This window comes from Lepidochelys kempii, chromosome 9, assembly GCF_965140285.1.
Source record: "Lepidochelys kempii isolate rLepKem1 chromosome 9, rLepKem1.hap1, whole genome shotgun sequence".
NCBI lineage: Eukaryota > Metazoa > Chordata > Testudines > Cheloniidae > Lepidochelys > Lepidochelys kempii.
The window spans coordinates 58533317-58552081 of NC_136388.1; the positions used below are offsets into that span (position 1 = coordinate 58533317).

General features: G+C 43.1%; 1 protein-coding gene across 2 annotated transcripts in view; it reads left to right on the forward strand.

The window, feature by feature from the left end:
• The first annotated feature begins 454 nt into the window (after positions 1–454).
• LOC140916925 (protein eva-1 homolog C) overlaps positions 455–18765 on the forward strand; it is a 49360-nt gene continuing 31049 nt past the window's right edge. For both annotated transcript variants that reach the window (XM_073358824.2, XM_073358825.2), the window contains exons 1-2: positions 455–758; positions 16253–16452. In XM_073358824.2, the coding sequence (XP_073214925.2) occupies positions 650–758; positions 16253–16452 (309 nt within the window). In that variant the 5' untranslated portion in view covers positions 455–649. The remainder of the gene's footprint in view (positions 759–16252; positions 16453–18765) is intronic.

The window sequence follows — 18765 nt, forward strand, 5'->3', positions numbered from 1 at the left end:
GGTGCACATTTCCTCTGGAAAATGCCTCTTTGTGTGGCAGGCAGCTGCCTGGCACCATTCCATTAAATGCAAAATGGAGACTAACTGGACATTTGCTGAGATGGAGATTATATATATTTAATATCTTTATTCATGGTTTAAACAGGGAAAATGGCTTTTCGTCTTTCTGAGAAACTAGAGGTGTAAGCTAGAAATCTGGCAAGTACATGAAACCCTGATTTGTGGAGAGACGTTGTTTGCGTTTGGCAGTGAAAACTCTGTGCACCCTGCTCCGTGGCACAATTCCCCACCAGGTCTTGCTGCAGAATTCCAGTGGACCTTTGTTGTGACATATTCCTCCTTTTAAAGTGCGTGTGGTGGTGGTGGTGGGAAAGACATCCTAGCTGTGAGAATGAGACTTTACTGGTTAATGAATGAGTCATTTTCTCATTGAAGGGAGAGAGACGCGCGCGCACACACACACACACACACACACACACACACACACAAGTTCCTAATAATTCTGGCAATGAAAAGAACCAACCCATTGTTAATGGACAATAGGAGCCTCTGAGCTACAGTACCAGCAACAACGAAAGATGAGATCCCACCCGGACTGGAGTCACGGTGGCTCTGGCACCCAGGCGACAGGGAATCTGGGACAAGCTACATGATGACTCTGTCTCAGCGGTTGCTTGGGGCTCGGGTCTCATGTCTGGGGGCACTGCTGGGCTTCCTTTTCTTCTCAACAGTGCTGAAGGCAGCCCCTGAGTTCTCAGGTGAGTTTGTGAGATGGCACAGTGGAGGGTGAGGGTAGGTTGTAGGGAGAAGAATCTTCTTAAGTCTTAGCCCTGTTATCGCTACCACTTCTTAGCAGACAGTGAATGAGGATGGGGTGGGGTGGAGATGGGTGGACAATTTCCTCTAATTGTACACCCAAGAGATCAGATTCTCAGACCTATCCAGGGAGGGATTCCCACCAGTGCAGATGCAGAGGTAGGGCAGGGTTATATTTGTCAGAGGTGTGGGGGTGGCACAGGCTGTATTTAGTTCTGGTGAGTCAGGGAATGAGTGACACAAACAAACACACCCCGTCTGAGTTCAAGACGGCTGTGATTCACCAGCAAGACTATTCTCCGTCTGACCCAGATCAGACCCCGAAGCAAACAATACCTTCCCTGAGCTCTGGCCATTCTGTGTTTGCTACAAATGGTCTAGGAGAAGGGCCCTGACTGCCACTGCTGCTGCTGGCCAAGTTAGAATGACGAAGTCACAAAGCAGAAAATTAATTCTAGGACGATCCCTTATGTGAGAAGAGAATCAATGAGGCTTTAACCCCAGTGACATTTCCTCCCTGCCCCGTGGAGGTTTGGGCATAGTACGAGTGAGCTGTGAGGCACAGAGACAAAGCCGAGCAGCCTTTAGAACTCACATGTCATAGTGTGACGGGGACCTTGAAGAAGGAGTTGATTCCAATGCACCTGTGACTGGCCAGTTGCCTTCCAGTTGGGCTTAAGGGAAGGCACCTGGGGCTGAGGGGGAGGAAGACAGGAAGGGGCAGGGGAGAGCTTCCTCAGAACACAGACAGAAGGAACAGAGACTAGCCCCAGAGAGAGAGAGTTGCAGGAAGCCTGGAGAAGAAGAGTAACTGTGGCTGCTGGGGTGAGTTCTGTGGAAGGCCATGGGGAGGACTGGCTAGAGCTGGAGAAACCTGCCAAGTTGTGGGAAAGTTGCTGCAGAGGCCCCTGAGAATGAGGGGAAGACCCAGTTTGGTCAGTGTGTGCTGGGCACAGGAATAAGAAGATGGTCCTCGAGGGAGGTTCCCCTGAGTGAAGTGGGGCACACAGATGAGGAGCCCTGGGGCAGTGGAGCCTTGAGGGGGGCCCTCTCACAGGAGACCTCACGTGGGGCTACAGGAGAAGGCTGAGCTCCAAATCTTCAAGGAAGAGCAAGGCTTAATGGCTTCAATGCTCATGGGAGAGCAGCAGGTCTGGGAACTCTCAGGTGGAGGCCTGGAGAGTGAGGCCCTGGGACAGGGGAATGGAACTGGGACCGAGAGGTTAATGACTCAGGTGAGAGATCTGGGAACAGACCTTTGTATAGGATTGAAGAGCTGGTGCATTGTGAGTGCATTTTACTGAGGGGTTTTGTTTTACCATGAAGGATCCGCAGACTGTTGCCCTTTCTATGACTAAAAGGGTTTGCATTTGCCACAGAGGGAGAGAATATTCCTTTGTGTGTGTGACACTCTGGGGAAACTCTGGCAGGTACAACCTGACCCTGGAGGGCACCCAAGTCGGGGGAGCCCAGTGATGCCATATATATTTAGGACATTCATTTGAGCAGTGTTTTGCTTCTGTGAAATGAACAGGATGAAATGAGGGGTTGGGTAGAGCACAGCCACAAATGGAGTCTCTGGCTGGGACGAGAGAGCTGGAATTTTTCATTGTGCAGGGGTTCAGATGGGCAGTGATTTGGATTCTAATGCCTGGATTTGAACCAGCACCCTTGCACTGCAGGTAGTCTTTGGGGGCTGCTTACACCGGCTTCAAGGTCCTTTCATGGTGCTGGAGTAACAGATAGGGGTTTCTTAGAGCAATTAAATGTCTGGCCCTAGAATTTATGAGCCCAGCTAAATGTATCCCCTCTGGGCTCAATGGTTCCGAGCACCCAAACTCCTGTGACTTCAGTGGAGCTACAGCCATTTATGCAAGTAGAGAAACTGGCCCTACTATGTGACCATTACAGTTTGTGACATTTCTCCAACTAAGCTCAGTCAAACTCCAGCTCAGCCTCTAGAGATTTGTGCCTAGCCAGAAAGAGCAAAATGTTTCCCCCCACCTTTGTCCAAAGACTCCTGGACCAAAAAGTGTTTGAGCGAAACCCAGCTGCTTCCCATTTTGTGGTAAACTGAAACCTGCTGTGTATTTTTGGGTTTCACAGTAAACAGCCCAGGGCTAGTAGGATAATAAACTGAACTGCCTGCCTTTCATTAAACCTAAGCATCTTGTAGAAGCATTAATGCATATCAAGATGTTAATAAGAATAACAGATGGGGCTGCAGTAAGATAAGAGGAAATGGCTTCATCAGGCACGGTTATGGTAACTTCATAACCACGAGAAGAGGGACTGAGTCACTGGAACCTCAAGGCAGGAACAAGTCCCTGCAAGCCCCATTCCTTAAAACAAATGTATGGACTGAAGTCTGTTTAATTCTAACACTCCTAAAACAATATACCCCAATCCGCCCGCAGCTGTGAAAGCAGAGGCTGGATTCTGGTATTACGCAATATACCATGTACCCACGTTCCACCAGTGCCTTCACCAGCTTTGGCCTCATTTCAGATTTCATTTTAAAATAAAAGTTTTTAGTCCTAATGGTTGTAAAGAAAACTGTTGAACTGTCAGGACAATCATTGCTGGGAGGTGCCAGCTACAAGAGAGAGTGGGAGTTGGGAGCACACTGCAGTATTGAATCATTTTTGAATGCTTGGCATCAGGCACCTAAAATCACGAGACTAAAGAAAAGCCCAATACAATTTATATATATTTGGATTATTAGATGCCTTTTGAGTTTTCAGCTTTTAGGGTGCCCTCAGATCATGTTTTCAAGCTTTTCTCTGTGACCATCAGGGCTAGAAACGTACTTTAAAAAAAAAAAAAAAAGCTGAGAGTTCCATATAGTCACTTGACTCCAGGAATTGGAGCTTTAAGAAACCATCAAACGTCATGAAGCTCATGATAAAATCGTGAGAGTTGGCAACAATTAAGTTGTCATTGTAAGCTCAGTTGGCCATTCAATATACATAGAAGTTTAAAGAACAGGTCAGCACCATGTATGGCAGGCTATCAAGCAATGAAATCTCTCTTGTTTGGATCACACTTGGAGGTGGTGTGGGCTGCCAAAAGTGTGATTTTCCCCCTCTCTCTCTCTCTCTCACACACACACACACCCTCCTGGACCTGTGAGACCATTTGAACTACAGTTCCCAGAATGCTCCTGTTCTAAGGAATTTAGGAATTCCAGACTGGATTTAAAAAAAATCGTTTGGGACCTGAAAAAGCAGGAAAGCTTGTTTTTCTTTTCCAGATTATGGAATTGGATTTTTTTTATTTAAATCAGATTTTTTGATACAATACGTTTTGAGGAAAAGACCTATCTAAAGATAGTTTTAATTAAGATACATTATAGCTCAATGATATCTCATAATGGACTAGGGATTATAAATTCTAATTCTATAGTATGAGACAATATATTCATGTAATGTTTATGAAAAGTTTTGTAAATGAGTTCCAATAATTCATGGATTAGGGACCCAATTTTATGGGGTTCCAGGGGCTTCTGTATAGATTATTTAGGTTAATCTTTCTATCTACCCAATGGGACTCAGTGCTCAGTCTAGAAGATACCATCAGAGATGCTTAGTTTTGCCATTCTCAAACTGTGGATTTTGTGTCTCCAGAGATAACATGCTTGTTAACAGCAAAAATGTTTTTAAATAAATTAATATATAGAGGTGAGAAATAATAGACTTCAACCCTATTGTCCTTCTGCAAATTTGTGTACACAGAGTCAATCCCTTACCTCTCTTTAAAAATGCAAAGTTTCAAAAAGTTCAATGAATAGAAGATTGTTGGGGGCAGAATAGGTCTGGACAAGGAGAAGAAGTCTGGAGATAAATGTGAGAAGGGAGGGACAGGCAGTAGACACAAAAGTGAAACTGTTTGAGCAGCATATTCCAGAAGTCTTGAGGTCTTTCTGAGTGTAGCCTTCATTGATTTGAGCTCTACCATACCATTCTCTCATTAGAAGGGAAAACCTATAATGGCAGCAGGCCGTAAAAGAGAACCAGTTTGGTAATAAGAACCATTCAAGAAATATATGTTTGCTGATGATCTTTTAAAGAAAGACACACCAGTGAACTGGTAGAATCACTTAAGCGCTTGGATTCAGAGACTGTTGAAATGATAATCTCACTTTTAACAGCAGTAGTTTCTTCTGCCGGTGTAGAAAGAATATTTTCTTCCTTTGGACTAATTCATTCCAAACTGAGAAATCGTTTGGGACCTGAAAAAGCAGGAAAGCTTGTTTTTCTTTTCCAGATTATGAACAAACAGGAAAATGAAGGTGAAGACGACTGAGTTAGCTACAGAAGCCTATATGGCTGACATAGTCGATTTAATTTCTTTTTTTTTAATATTTCATTTAAGTATTTTAGTTAAAAACAATTTTAACAGAAACAAACCTGATTTTAAAAAACTTGAATGTTTAACTAAATTCAAAAATTAATATGCTTGTTTTGTTAAAATATTATTTTTGCTGTTGAAGAAAAAAATCCAGAATTCATAACGTTGTTGTTTTAGTTAAATAAAAAATTTAAATGTCTGTCTGATGATGTTCTCCTCCTAATACAGCATGGCAAGAAAATCCTCCAAATATTAATGATTAACCTATTGAACTGGAGATAGTTCACCTCCCAATGACTTCATAAATATCTGCTTCAATTACCTTTGGTAAATGAAATAACCAAGCAATCATTCATTTTCTGATATAGCTGTAAAACTAATCTGAAAAGTTGTCAAAATAAATCACTTAAAAATGTATAGTGTGTACCTTCTAAAAATGAAACCTACATCTATCTCTGAGTTGTGAAGAATATGTATTAAGGTTACAACAACCAACAAGAATGCACTTTTATGTAGAAATCCATGATTAAATCTAGTCTTCCTGACTAGTGATTTAAATCAAATCCACCCTGCTTCAGAGGAAGGTACAAGAAACTCTACAGTAGGTGGTTGGGTGATAATCTGTCCCCCAGAAAGATCTCTTCCTGATCCCTAATAGTTAGAGGTTGTCTTAAACCCTGAAGCAGGAAGTTTTATATCCCTTCCTATATTCTTGTTCTTATCATTAATTCTGCTGTTTCCATAGTCTTGTTATATGTATAAATGTCCAATCCCCCTTTGAATCTTGCTATTTAAGGGTTTTTTTAAAAATAACTTATGGTTCTGGTTCCTGAATAATTTATTACAGCAAATGTAATAATATGTGCTCACTGGGCCAAATCTTGCTAATGTAGGCACTCCAACAGCTGGAGATGGGACACTAGATGGGAAGGACTCTGAGTTACTACAGATAATTTTTTCCCAGGTGTCTGGTGGTAGGTCTTGTTGGCGAGAATCCAGCTCCTCTCAGTTCCCAGACACAGTTCACTGGAAAATAACAGTCCAGAGTCCAGTCTACAAGCAATTCAGTGAGTTTATGGAGTTAAGCAAGCCAACGCATTCCAAAGCCCTTCACACCAGTTAGGCTAACTCTATACGCTGATAGAGTTTTCCTTTTCCCCTCCCCCAACTACAGTTCAATATGCTAATATGCTACCCCCTTCTTCTCCTAAGCCCTAGCTTTGCACACTGATGGAGCTCCCTCTTCCCCCTCCCCCCCTTCTTGGCAAACTTAATTATATTTTTAGTTCCCCTCCCCTGGTACCACTCCTTCCAATATATGGTCGTGTTCTGTTCTGAGAGGTCTTGAGTCTAGGGGGGATGAGTACCTCTTTTGTACCTGATGGGAGGGGTAAGGAGCAGGGTTTCTTTTGGCCATGGTCACTTTCTTGCAGACTTTGCGTCTCCTTCTTATACCCTCCCACTGCTTGATTAGCCCCTTATCTTCCCTTGTTACTGAAAGGCAAGGCTACCCACTTGTGGTGGGAGGAGGGAGTGCAGCCTTGTACTTTCACTTATATTTTCTTGCTTGCTTGTTCAGCCGGTTTAAACTAAAAGCAAGGCCAGAAGCAAGATTATTGTTTAGTCTCTATCCTATTTATTTCACATTCTCCTAACAGGTCTCACCTACATGCCCAGTGTCTAACAGGTTGCTGTATTTGGGGTCAGGAAGGAATTTTCCCCTGGGTCAGATTGGCAGAGACCATGGAGGGGTTTTGCTTCCTCTGAAGTGTGGGGTCAGGGTCACTTGCTGGTTTGAACTAGAGTAAATGGTGGGTTCTCTGTAAATTGAAGTCTTTAAATCAAGATTTAAATAGTTTGGTCACCACAAAGCTGCATTTTTCTGGTGAATTTACTATTCGACCAAAAAATTTCTCCCAGTTCTAGTGCAGCCACACTGAAGTCGATGGTTGCAAAGGGCCAAATTTTGTGTTCAGTTACACCAGTGTAAATCCCTAGTGACTCTGACTTCAGGATTTGGCTCATAAGTCAAGTACATTGGTGCATTCTTACACCTGGGCTGAATTTGGCCTGGTATGTTTTAAATGCCCACAAATTATTGAGCTTGTTAGAGTTGACTTACATAGTTGGAAAGAATAAGTCTATCCACTTCAGGAATCAGTGGATGAATGTCTATAACCAGGATTATGCAGAAGGTCAGATTAATTGATTCCAAGGTCCAAAGGACCATTGTGATCATCTAGTCTGATCTCCTGTATAACACAGGCCAGGGACCTGCCCCAAAATAATTCCTAGAGCAGATTTCTTAGAAAAAACATCCAATCTTGATTTTAAAATGGTCAGCAATGCAGGAATCCACAATGACACTTGATAAATTATTCCAAGGATGAATTATTCTCACTGTTAAAATTTATGCTTTATTTCCAGTCTGAAATTGTCCAGCTTCAATTTCTAGCCACTGAATTGTGTTACACCTTTCTGTGCTAGTCTGAAGAGCACATATTAAATATCTGTTTCTCATGTAGATACTTGTAGACAGTGATCCAGTCACCCCTTCACCTCTTCTTTGTCAAACTAAAAAGATTGAGTTCTTTGAGTCTATCACCCTGAGGTAGGTTTTCTGATCCTTTAATTGTTCTCGTGGCTCTTCTCTGAACCCTCTGCAATTTATCAACATCCTTCTTGAATTGTGGACTCCAGAACTGGACACAGTGTTCCAGCAGTGGTTGCACCAATGCCAAACAGAGAGGTAAAATAACCTCTCTAGTCTTACTCTAGATTCCCCTGTTTATGCATCCCAGGATTACATTAGCTCTTTTGACCACAGCATCACATTGAGTGCTCCTGTTCAGCTGATTATCCACGACAGCCCCCAAATCTTTTTCAGAGTCACTGATTGCCAGGATAGAGTCCCCCAGCCTGTAAGTGAGGACTGCATTCTTTGTTCCTAGATGTATACATCTACGTTTAGCTGTATTAAAATGTACATTGTTTGCTTGCATCTAGTTTACCTAGTGATCCCACTCTCTCTGTCAGTGACCTGTCCTTGTCATTGTTTATTCCTCTCCCAATTTTTGTCTCATCTGCAAACTTTATCAGTGATGATTTTGTTTTCTTCCAAGCAGGGCTGTCAAGCAATTAAAAAAAATTAATCACACAATAAAAAAATTAATTGCATGATTAATCGTGCTGTTAAACAATAATAGAATACCATTTAAATATTTTTGGATGTTTTCTACATTTTCAAATATATTGATTTCAATTACAACACAGAATACAAAGTGTACAGTACTCACTTTATATTTTTGAATACAAATATTTGCACTGTAAAAATGATAAAATAAATAGTATTTTTCAATTCTCCCATTACACGTACTGTAGTGCAACCTCTATGTCATGAAAGTTGAAATTACAAATGAAGAATTATGTACAAAAAATAACTACTTTGTTTTTGAATGCAGTATAAAACTGTAGCCCCTACAAGTCCACTCAGTCCTACTTCTTGTGCAGCCAATCACTCAGACAAACAAGTTTGTTCACATTTGCGGGAGATAATGCTGCCCGCTTCTTGTATACAATGTCACCTGAAAGTCAGAACAGGCATTCGCATGGCACTGTTATAGCTGGTGTTACAAGATATTTATGTGCCAGATGCGCTAAAGATTCATATGTCTATTCATGCTTCAACCACCATTCCAGAGGACATATGTCCATGTTGATGACAGGTTCTGCTCGATAATGAATCAAAGTAGTGTGGACCGATGCATGCTCATTTTCATCATCTGAGTCAGATGCCACTGGCAGATGGTTGATTTTCTTTTTTGGAGATTCAGGATCTGTTGTTTCCACATTGGAGTGTTGCTCTTTTAAAACTTCTGAAAGCATGCTACACATCTAGTCCCTCTCAGATTTTGGAAGGCACTTCAGATTCTTAAACCTTGGGTCAAGGGCTGTATTTATTTTTAGAAATCTCACATTGGTACCTTCTTTGCTTTTTGTCAAATCTGCAATGACAAATGAACAACATGTGCTGGGTCATCATCTGAGATTGCTATAACATGAAATACATGACAGAATGTGGGTAAAACAGAGCAGGAGACATATAATTCTCCCCCAAGGAGTTCAGTCACAAATTTTTAATTAATGCATAATTTTTTTAAAGAGCATCATCAGCATGGAAGCATATCCTCTGGAATGGTGGCCAAACCATGAAGGGGCATACAAATGTTTAGCATATCTGGCACATAAATATCTTGCAATGCCGGCTACAAAAGTGCCACGTACTCACTTTCAGGTGTCATTGTAAATAATAAGCAGGGAGCATTATCTCCCATAAATATAAACAAATTTGTTTGTCTTAGCGATTGGCTGAACAAGAACTAGAACTGAGTGGACTCGTAGATGATAAAGTTTTATATGGTTTTGTTTTTGAGTGCAGTTATGTAACAAAAAAAAATCTACATTTGTAAGTTGTACTTTCATGATAAAGAGAATGCACTACAGTACATGTATGACGTGAATTGAAAAATACTATTTTATCATTTTTACAATGCAAATATTTGTAATAAAAATAATATAAAATGAGCACTGTACACTTTGTATTCTATGTTGTAATTGAAATAAATATATTTGAAAATGTAGAAAAACATCCAAAATATTTAATAAATTTCAATTGGTATTCTATTGTTTAACAGTGTGATTAAAGCTGCGATTAATCTTTTTAATCATGGTTAATTTTTTTAGTTAATCACTTGAGTTAACTGCGATTAATCGACAGCCCTACTTCCAAGTCATTGATAAAAATGTATCTTCTGACTTTCAAATCTATTAATGTAATGATAGTTCTAATCCTAGTTCTTTTTAGCATAGGCAATGCTGTTTGGACTATACTACCTAGAATCTGCAACAAGAAGTAATAATTATTAACATTATCATTTATAACCTATATAGAATCATAGATGTGCTTGGCATATATTTTACAATATAGATAAAGACTGAGTCTCTGTCCTGAAGACCTTGCAATATAAGCTGGTCATCCTGCAAAATCATACAATCATAAGTAGTCCCAATGACTTCAATGGACTGCTCGTGTGCATTAAGTTAAACAGATGCATACATTTTTGTACAACTGGACGTTTGTTCAGATGAGACAACAGTGAGAAAGTGAATTAAGAGGAGGGAAGCATGCAGGAGAAGAGCATGTGATTATGAGTATATGTGCTTATCTAGAAGGGAATATGACATGCTTACAACTGTGACTACGCATCAAGATGATGAATATTTCTAAAAATAAGTGATATTTTGGGTTTATCACTGTGCTTAGCGGATTTTTAGCTGTACAGCCAAGGTCAGTGTGTTTCCTTACAAAAATGAAACCCCATGGACTGTGGTGTATTGTACATATCTGTCTTGTTATACAATTCCCAGCACCCTGCATTTTACAGAGAAATGCCAACACTTCTTTGGATGCTGAATCTGGAGGTTTTGGCAGCGTCGGGCTTTTAGATTCACTTATCACAATGCGTTTTCCTCCTTGGTGTATCAACGACGCACCTCTGCCAGGAATTATTACTGTTGCTGGTTAAGCACCTTAGCAGTAAGTTCTAACTTGGGTGGGCTATTGTTTTGTGCCTCACCGATCAGAACCCTCCTCCACCAATCAACTTGAGCCTCTGGTTCTGTCATTTGCTTGCCACCTTCACTTAAAGGGTATTTGCTGTGGTGCCCTGGAGGCACACTCTGACCTGTGATTCCGTTCACTGGTCGATGGACACCTGTATTCTGCTGGCTATTGATACATTGCTTGTGACATGAACTCGTGCACTGTGTCTAGCTTTTAATAGAGAGGTGCCCACATTAATTTACAGTAATTGGCCTCTTTCAGGCAGTGGCACAGGGAGCCCAACTGACTGAATGGGCTACGAAGAATGGCCCCAATGGGGCAAATTGGCACTGCCATCATCCTTTGGCTCAGTGGAACACTTTGGTCTTTGGGGCTGTCAGTCCGTCTTGTTTCACAGCACTAAATTAAATGTTGAAGCATAAGGTACCAGGCTCAGAATTAGGAACCCTGGATTCATTTTCTGGCTCTACCACCACCACTTTGCATGGCTTTTGGCAAGTCACTTAATCTCTCTTTGCCTCAGTTTCCCCATCTGTACAATGGGAATAACTACACTTGCTTTCTCCCACCCTTTGTTTGTCTCATCTCTTTAGAACATAAGTTCCTTGGAGTAGGGGTGGCCTCTTAGCAGGTATGTGCAGTGCCTAGAACAAATTGGATCTGATCCTAATTGGATCTGATCCTAATCTAGGCAACCCTATTACATGCTCGAACCACTGTACTCTGTGGGGACCCTTGAAGAGCAGTATTTTTCCAAGGGCTGAATGTTGCTCTGTGGCCTTGTTGATCCTGTCCCCCTCTCTCAGTGGATACCAGTACCCCAAGAGCTTCCCTCTTTTGCCCTTGTTGGTCCAGCACTGTTCTTTCCTGGAACCAGCGCCCATTCCAAGGAATGCTATTGCTTCCCCTCTGGGGGAGGTGGACTTTGCAGGGACCCCACCAAAGTGGTTGATCCGCTGCCCTCTTGGCTGCATTTCCATCCTCCTCCCTTCCGTTCTCGTTTTCTTCTTTGTAATGGCATTAAGATGAACGAACCAGCAGTGAAACGCCGAGGCCCTCTAGGGACAGATTTCAGACCGTTATTCTTCTCTCACCAATGAAAAGAGAAGGAAAGAAAATAATCAAAAAATCTGCTGCTGTGTCCAAGTGTAAAATTAACCCTGTGGGGCCCGGAGTGAGTCTGCATACAGGAAACCCTGCACTATGAGGAGCTCTGACGCCAGACATCAAAGGGTTAGCCCTGAGTACCGGGAAGGTAAAAGAGTCCATTGTGCAGCAGAGCCTGGTACCAGTGTTTCTGGATGGATTCAGAGAACAGGTGTGGATACACGCAGTGTGGATGGCAGCTCTCTCCCCAGATAGCTCAGTTGGGGGATGGGGGTTAGCTGGATGTACACAGCCCCGCCACACGGCTTTCCAGATCCTTCACCAGCTGTGAATTCAGAGCTTCTCAGACCAGTGAGTGAAAAATAATCTGGTCAATTGACTACTTTACTCAGAGTCATAGACTAGGACAAGTGTTTCTTAGACTTTGACTCTTGCTTGTAAATCTGGGTTGCTGCTGGTTTGTGGATCTCTAAGGCCTTGTCTACAAATGCCTCATGTAGCCAGTCTGGTGAGATCTGCACTGGTGTAAATAGTGCAAACTCCTACAGACAGAGATGCAGCTACATCAGGGGTTGAAATTCCAGTGTAGACAAGGCCTAAAACCTAGAAGGGAAGCTGGCATTAGGTTGACCAATTCACTACCCACCCTCGCTATTAAATCCCCAAGCTCAGGCATGTGCTGTAGGTATGTAAAGGATCCCTCAGGGTTTACACACAATCCTTCACCATCCTTCCCTGGGGCAGGACAGTACTGCCAGGGAAGGATTTCGGGGAGCTGGAGTGAGATCAGCCTACAAAGAAGGAGATAAGGGTGGGACGGGCTTTGATATGTCAGGAGTTTCATACAACCTCAGTAATTAATGGCCAGTGCTGGTACTAGAGGACATGGTTCCTTCCCTCAGCAAGTATCAGAGAGGGGGAAGCTCCCTGCTAATCACAAGCTGCGGGGAAGGCAACTCACAGCCAGATTTCCTCCCCCTCGACCTGGCAATGAATTTTGATGGGGGGCAATATGAGCAAATCTAATCAAAAGCCCAGTACGATGTACGTTGGGTGGGGAGAGGGCAAGTCGCTCATGGTCAGGGCGCTATGTATTCCATGATTCTTCAGCTGCAGCATTTGTCAATGTCCACCCCTTGCCAGAGAAATGCACTAAAGATTGTAACTTTCATTATAAATAACCAACCCCACCCCAAAATGGTTGCAAAGAAAACCTGCCAGAAGAAAATTGAGTGTAAGCGGATGCAGTCTTGCCTTAGACAGCCTGACAGTCTTAAACAAGAGAGCTGAGCTGCAGTATTAATTCTGAAACCCACTGAAGACCACTTAAATAGTTAATGTGGTTGCTATTTCACTGCTGGCCCTTTTAGCACCAACATCCAGCTACTGTGCTCATCCCACAATCCCACTCTGCCTCCATCACCTTCCACGCAGCCAAAAATCCCAACTGCCGCCTCCTCAGCTACTAAAACCTCCCTCTTCCCCACTGCTGAGGCCTACATGGCAGTATCTGCCATGCACTGAGAACTGATCTTCAGGGGCTGAGTGAAATTAACAGCGTGAAATAACCTGGTACCCAGACTGGATTATATTCATTGTCATATTTAACAACATAAGGAGCTCCTGTTTTTGTAATTCACCTCCAGCTGCTGTGGATTTTTCAGCCTGACCCCCCAGATTGTCATAGAAACCAAGAGACCTTTATACTGGATGTAGGCCCAACGCCTGCACAGTATACCTGGCCTTGCCCACAATGGCTGCAAAAAGTGCAGTGTCAGGGGGCATTGGCGCCCCATTGAACGCGGGACAGTGCTGACCTCTGGAATGGAGCATATAGGTGTCTGTCTAAATATGGGCTCGTGAGACGTGAAGTAGGGAGGGTTCCCTAGGGACCTTTCCTTCAAAGTCTGGCCACAGTCATGAGTGTCAGGATATACTCAGGCTGAAGTGTGCATGGTAAGGGGAACTGAAAGTGGCCCTCAATGCTGTGCTGTGGCTTTGGCTGGTTTTAAGCCCTGTAGCTCTTGCTGCTTTGGTGCCCTCTGAGGGTCAGATTCTGCTACTGTACAGCTCACTGCCAATGATCTCCTTGACTTCCGTAGCACAGGATCACATGTTAATGAGGTCAGGGATCTACATGGGGGAGCCTCTCCACATGGTCCTTCACTTAGTAGGTCTATGTCATTAAATTAATCATTGCAAATGGCACAGAGAACTGGGAGGGAGGCAATTGTAACTTACTCTGGTTTTATTTCCTTGTTTAGCTGAGTGGGGCCCAATGAGGGAGATATAGTATGAGTAGTGGAACTGCAGAGAGAGAAGAGCAGGGTGAGGAATGACTCATGTGGGACCTGAAAACTTCATGTGTGGAGCACTGGCCCCTCAATATCTAGAACCAAGCTTTCATGGTTTTTTAACTTTGCCTCCTTGCTGCTTCTCTTGTTCTCAGTGATACCACCGCTGCTCAGCTGGCTGATAAGCAAAAGCTCCCTGACACAAGCTATGTATTTCAGACACAGGGCTGGAGCTTCAGTCATGGGGAAATGCTTCTGTAGAAGCTTTCATGTCAGACTGAGCACATCTCATTCCCTGCTGTAAAGAGCTGAATAACAGTGATGAGGGGAAGGAGAAGAAGCTAAAAAGTGAAGGGCCTAATTCTCCCCTTACACTAATGTATAATTCTGCCAACTTTGGTGGAGTTATTCCTGATTTACTCCTGTGTAAATGGGGCCTGGACATGGCCACTTCCTGTGATAGTCTTCTCAGGATAAGGCCTGGCTTACATTTTTTAATGTAGAAGTGACCTTGGAGAGGTCTTAATGCAGGTCCCTCCAGAACAAACTTGATGTCTCCTCAGTGTCCCAAGCCCTCTGCTCAGCTGGGGAATAGGAGAACAATGTGAGGAACTGGCTGTGGAAGAGCTGGTGATCTGAACTCCAATTCCCTGAGTGCCAGTGCATTGTGTCTCTAGAGGCAACTTAATCTTGGTCTATAAGTACCTGCACAAAATATATCTGATACTACAGGGCTCTTTAATCTGGCAGGCAAAGGTGTAACAAGATCCAATGGCTGTAAATTCAAGTTAGAAAAATTGAAGTGGAAATAAGGTGTAACTTTTGAACAGTGAGAATAATTAGCCATCACAACAGCTCACCAAGGGATGTGGGGCGTTTTCCTTCAGTTGGTGTCATTAAGTCAAGACTGGATGTCTTTCTTAATGATAAGATCTAGTTCAACCACAAGTGATTGGGCTTGAGGCAAGTGCTGCTGGTGAATTTCTGTGGTCTGTTATGAAAACTATTAGATTATTATAATTGTCCCCCCTGGCCTTAGAAGCTATGAATCTATGAACCATCTTGGTCTGTTTCTACAGTAAGTTTGTTATGTCACCAAAAACCTTGAAAACCGCCAATTGGTTCTTTTAGCTTAAAGACAGGTTAAAAAAAACCCAAATGTTTGTCTCCAACTCTTGCTTATTCTTTCCAAGTGGCTGAGCTGGTTTTTATTACTTTTATCCCACTTTCGACAACCCTTAGCGTAGACTAGGGTTCTCAAACTTCAATGCACTGTGACCCGATTTCTGACAACAAAAATTACTACAACAAAAATGACCCCAGGAGTGGGGACCAAAGCCTGAGCCTGCCTAAGCTCTGCTGCCCCAGGTGGGGAGGATCAAAGCCAAAGCCCAAGCCTCACTGGCCCAGGCACGGGAGCCAAAGCCCAAGGGCTTCATCCCCAGGCAGGGGGCCTGTAACTTGAGTCCCACCAACCATGGTGGGAGCCCTCAGGCTTTGGCTTTGGCCCTGGGTGGTAAGGCTCAGGCTTTGGCCCTGGGCCCCAGCAAGTCTAATGCCAGCCCTGGCAACCCCATTAAAATGGGGTTGTGACCCACTTTGGTGTCCCGACCCATAGTTTGAGAACTGCTGGTATAGACCTTGGTACAATATTCCCCTCCCTCTGCCTGGCAGAAAAGTGCATTCCGCTCCCTGCCACAATATCTCCCTCCTTTACTGAGTTTGCATTTGCCTGGGATACTTCAGGGCCATCTCCTCCAACTGGGTCTTGAACCTTTTATAGGTGTGAGGTCTTTTTTAGGAGTGGTGGGTGAAATTCTGTGGCCTGCATTGTGCAGGAGGTCAGACTAGATGATCATAATGGTCCCTTCTGGCCTAAATATCTATGAATCTATGAAACCTTCCTGCCCCCGCTGCCAGGAGTCTGGAGGCTGTGTTCTCATTCCCTGCAGCTCTAACACTTCCCAGCTCTAATGACTCTTTATGTTTTATAGGGACAAGTTGGGACTAGCATGGCTACAACGACCCTGCATACAACATCTGTGTGTTTTACTCCTCTCAGGTTACCTTCAAAAGGTGCTGAAGAACCACACAGCCCATGCCTGTGATGGGGAGCAACTGGGAGTCATTTGTCCCCACAAGACCTCCATTAGCATCCTATCTGCATTTTATGGGCGTCGAGTGCCCAGCCAGAACCTCTGCCCAAGCACTGGCAATATCTCTGGTGAGAGCATCATGTGTGTGTCTGCCACAGCCCTCCAGGTAAAAGCAAAAACATCCTTGAAATTCACAAGTAACAACATTCCAAGGGACTGCAGGAAACCAGGGCAGTACCATGCATGGAGGTGTTCAGGGTGACATGGGATACTCTTGGGTTCAGGCAAGGGAGATCAGATTGTCTGATCAGGGTCCCCCCAAAGTGCCCCCACATCTGCCAACTGGCCCTCAAACATTGTAGCCTCAGGTCCCATCCTAAAAAATGGTGGGTGGTTTGGGACTTTGTAGTGAAGCCCCGCCCCTTACCTATACATGCAGAAGGAATTCAGGATGCTGTTTTACCAGTGGAGTGATGAAAGGTACTGACAATGGGACTTCTGTGATGGACTGGGTGGGGTTCACCTCCTGGAACTGCATTTGAGGATATAAACCTAGGAAGAGGCATTACAGATTTATTTTAACCAAGATGAATTTTGGAATAGGCATACAAAAAATTAATTGAGAGAAATTTGTCCATGTTAGGGCTTAACCCAGAGAGGACGGATGGTCCAGTGACCGTGTAACCCCGAAAAATTGATTTTGGGGATGCCGCTTTAATACCCTACCCCCCTTAAACTGTCCTTCCCGAGGTATAAGTTTCCAGGGTTGTTAAGGAAACGCTAAAGGACATGGATATAGCCTTCGGATAAAGTAATTGACACAGGCAGTATTGTTTTCCAAAACAAAGTAACTAATAATCCCTAATACGCTCTATCCTAAAAATTCTAAACAAAACACAAAATCCCCAAGACACAAATCCCCTGTTCCAAATTTAAAGAGCATTTAAACCACAGTAGTATACGGTTTACGATTCTAAGCAAAGTGCTTTGTTACAAGTGGCCAGTTTGTAACAAATTGCTGACAGTAGTTCTTTAAATCAGTGGTTCTCAACCTTTCCAGACTACTGTACCCTTTCCCGGTGTCTTGATTTGTCTTCCATACTCCATTTCACCTCACTTAAAAACTACTTGCTTACAAAATCAGACATAAAAATACTAAAGGGTCACAGCACACTTACTGAAAAATTGCTGACGTTCTCATTTTTACTATATAATTATAAAATAAATCAATTGGAATATAAATATTGTACTTACATTTCAGTGTGATTCTTAAGCCTGTTTTTCACTTGTGAGCCTTGTCTGAAGTCCAAGCCCTGCTGTCCAGGGCTGAAGCCCTGGCTGTCACCCACTGATTTCGGCCCTGCACTTGCAAGCCCGTCCCATGACCTCCCTGGAGGCTGCAAACCCCAGGTTGAGAAACACTGATCTAAATGAGTTGAGTACCCCCTGGAAGACCTTTGACTACCCCCAGGGGTACACGTACCCCTGGTTGAGAACCACTGCTTTAAGTTTTGCATAAGTAAAATACAATTAAAAACACACACACACTTCTAGCATACACATGTTAAATACTATGCTAGACTACACTACACTAAAATTATATTAAAACTGGCAAGCTTACTTTATAAATTCATTGGTATCCCTTTATATCACTACTGCTGCTGTGATAAATCTTTTAGTATTCTTCTTTAATCGCTGTTCAGCTCCTGGTCAGTCAGCTCTGCTCTGCTCTGCTCTGCTCCAGTTTTCTTTTCTCTGTCTCTCTCTGCAGCAGCTTTTCTGACTTCTTTCCTTTGGCTTCTCTTGCTGGTTTCCAGTTCAGCCGTCTGCTCCCGACTGAATCTCTCTCTGACTCAGACTCCAAAACTGCCTGGTGGCAGCTGGCCTTTTATGGTGCACTGTGGGTCTCTCCTAATATACCTTTCTATTCTTATCAGCAATTACCCCACTCACACATGCCCAGTATCAACCACTTCTTTAGGAAATGTAAATTTCAAAGATTTAAATACAGAGAGATCATGGTTTTTAATTTACTGGGGCTAATACAGAATGAAAGGAAATCATTGTTATCCTTTGACTCTGGGTACTCGAGTCATGTATGGTGGAGGTGAATACCTAAGTCCTTATTCTTTTCACCCAAGAGATTCTTCGAGAGGTGCTTTTTTTGTGTAGAGTCCAATGGCAAAACAATTTTTAAACCTGGTTAAATACTTCCTTAACATTGCACTTTGCTGGGAAGAGATCTGCCTTCATGTGGGCTTATGAAGGAAAGACATTGTGTGCCAAAAAATCAGAAAGCCAGATAGAGGCACAGGTTCTTTGACATTAGCAGCAGCTAACTTTTCATTCTGGGTATGGATAGTGTCACCATTTTAAGGAGGGGTGTCTGGATAAGAAACTAGGAGATATGTTGGGGTTTTAAAGCAACTGAACCACCCCCACCCCACTAGGTTCTGACAACTACTGTGAAAATTGTTTG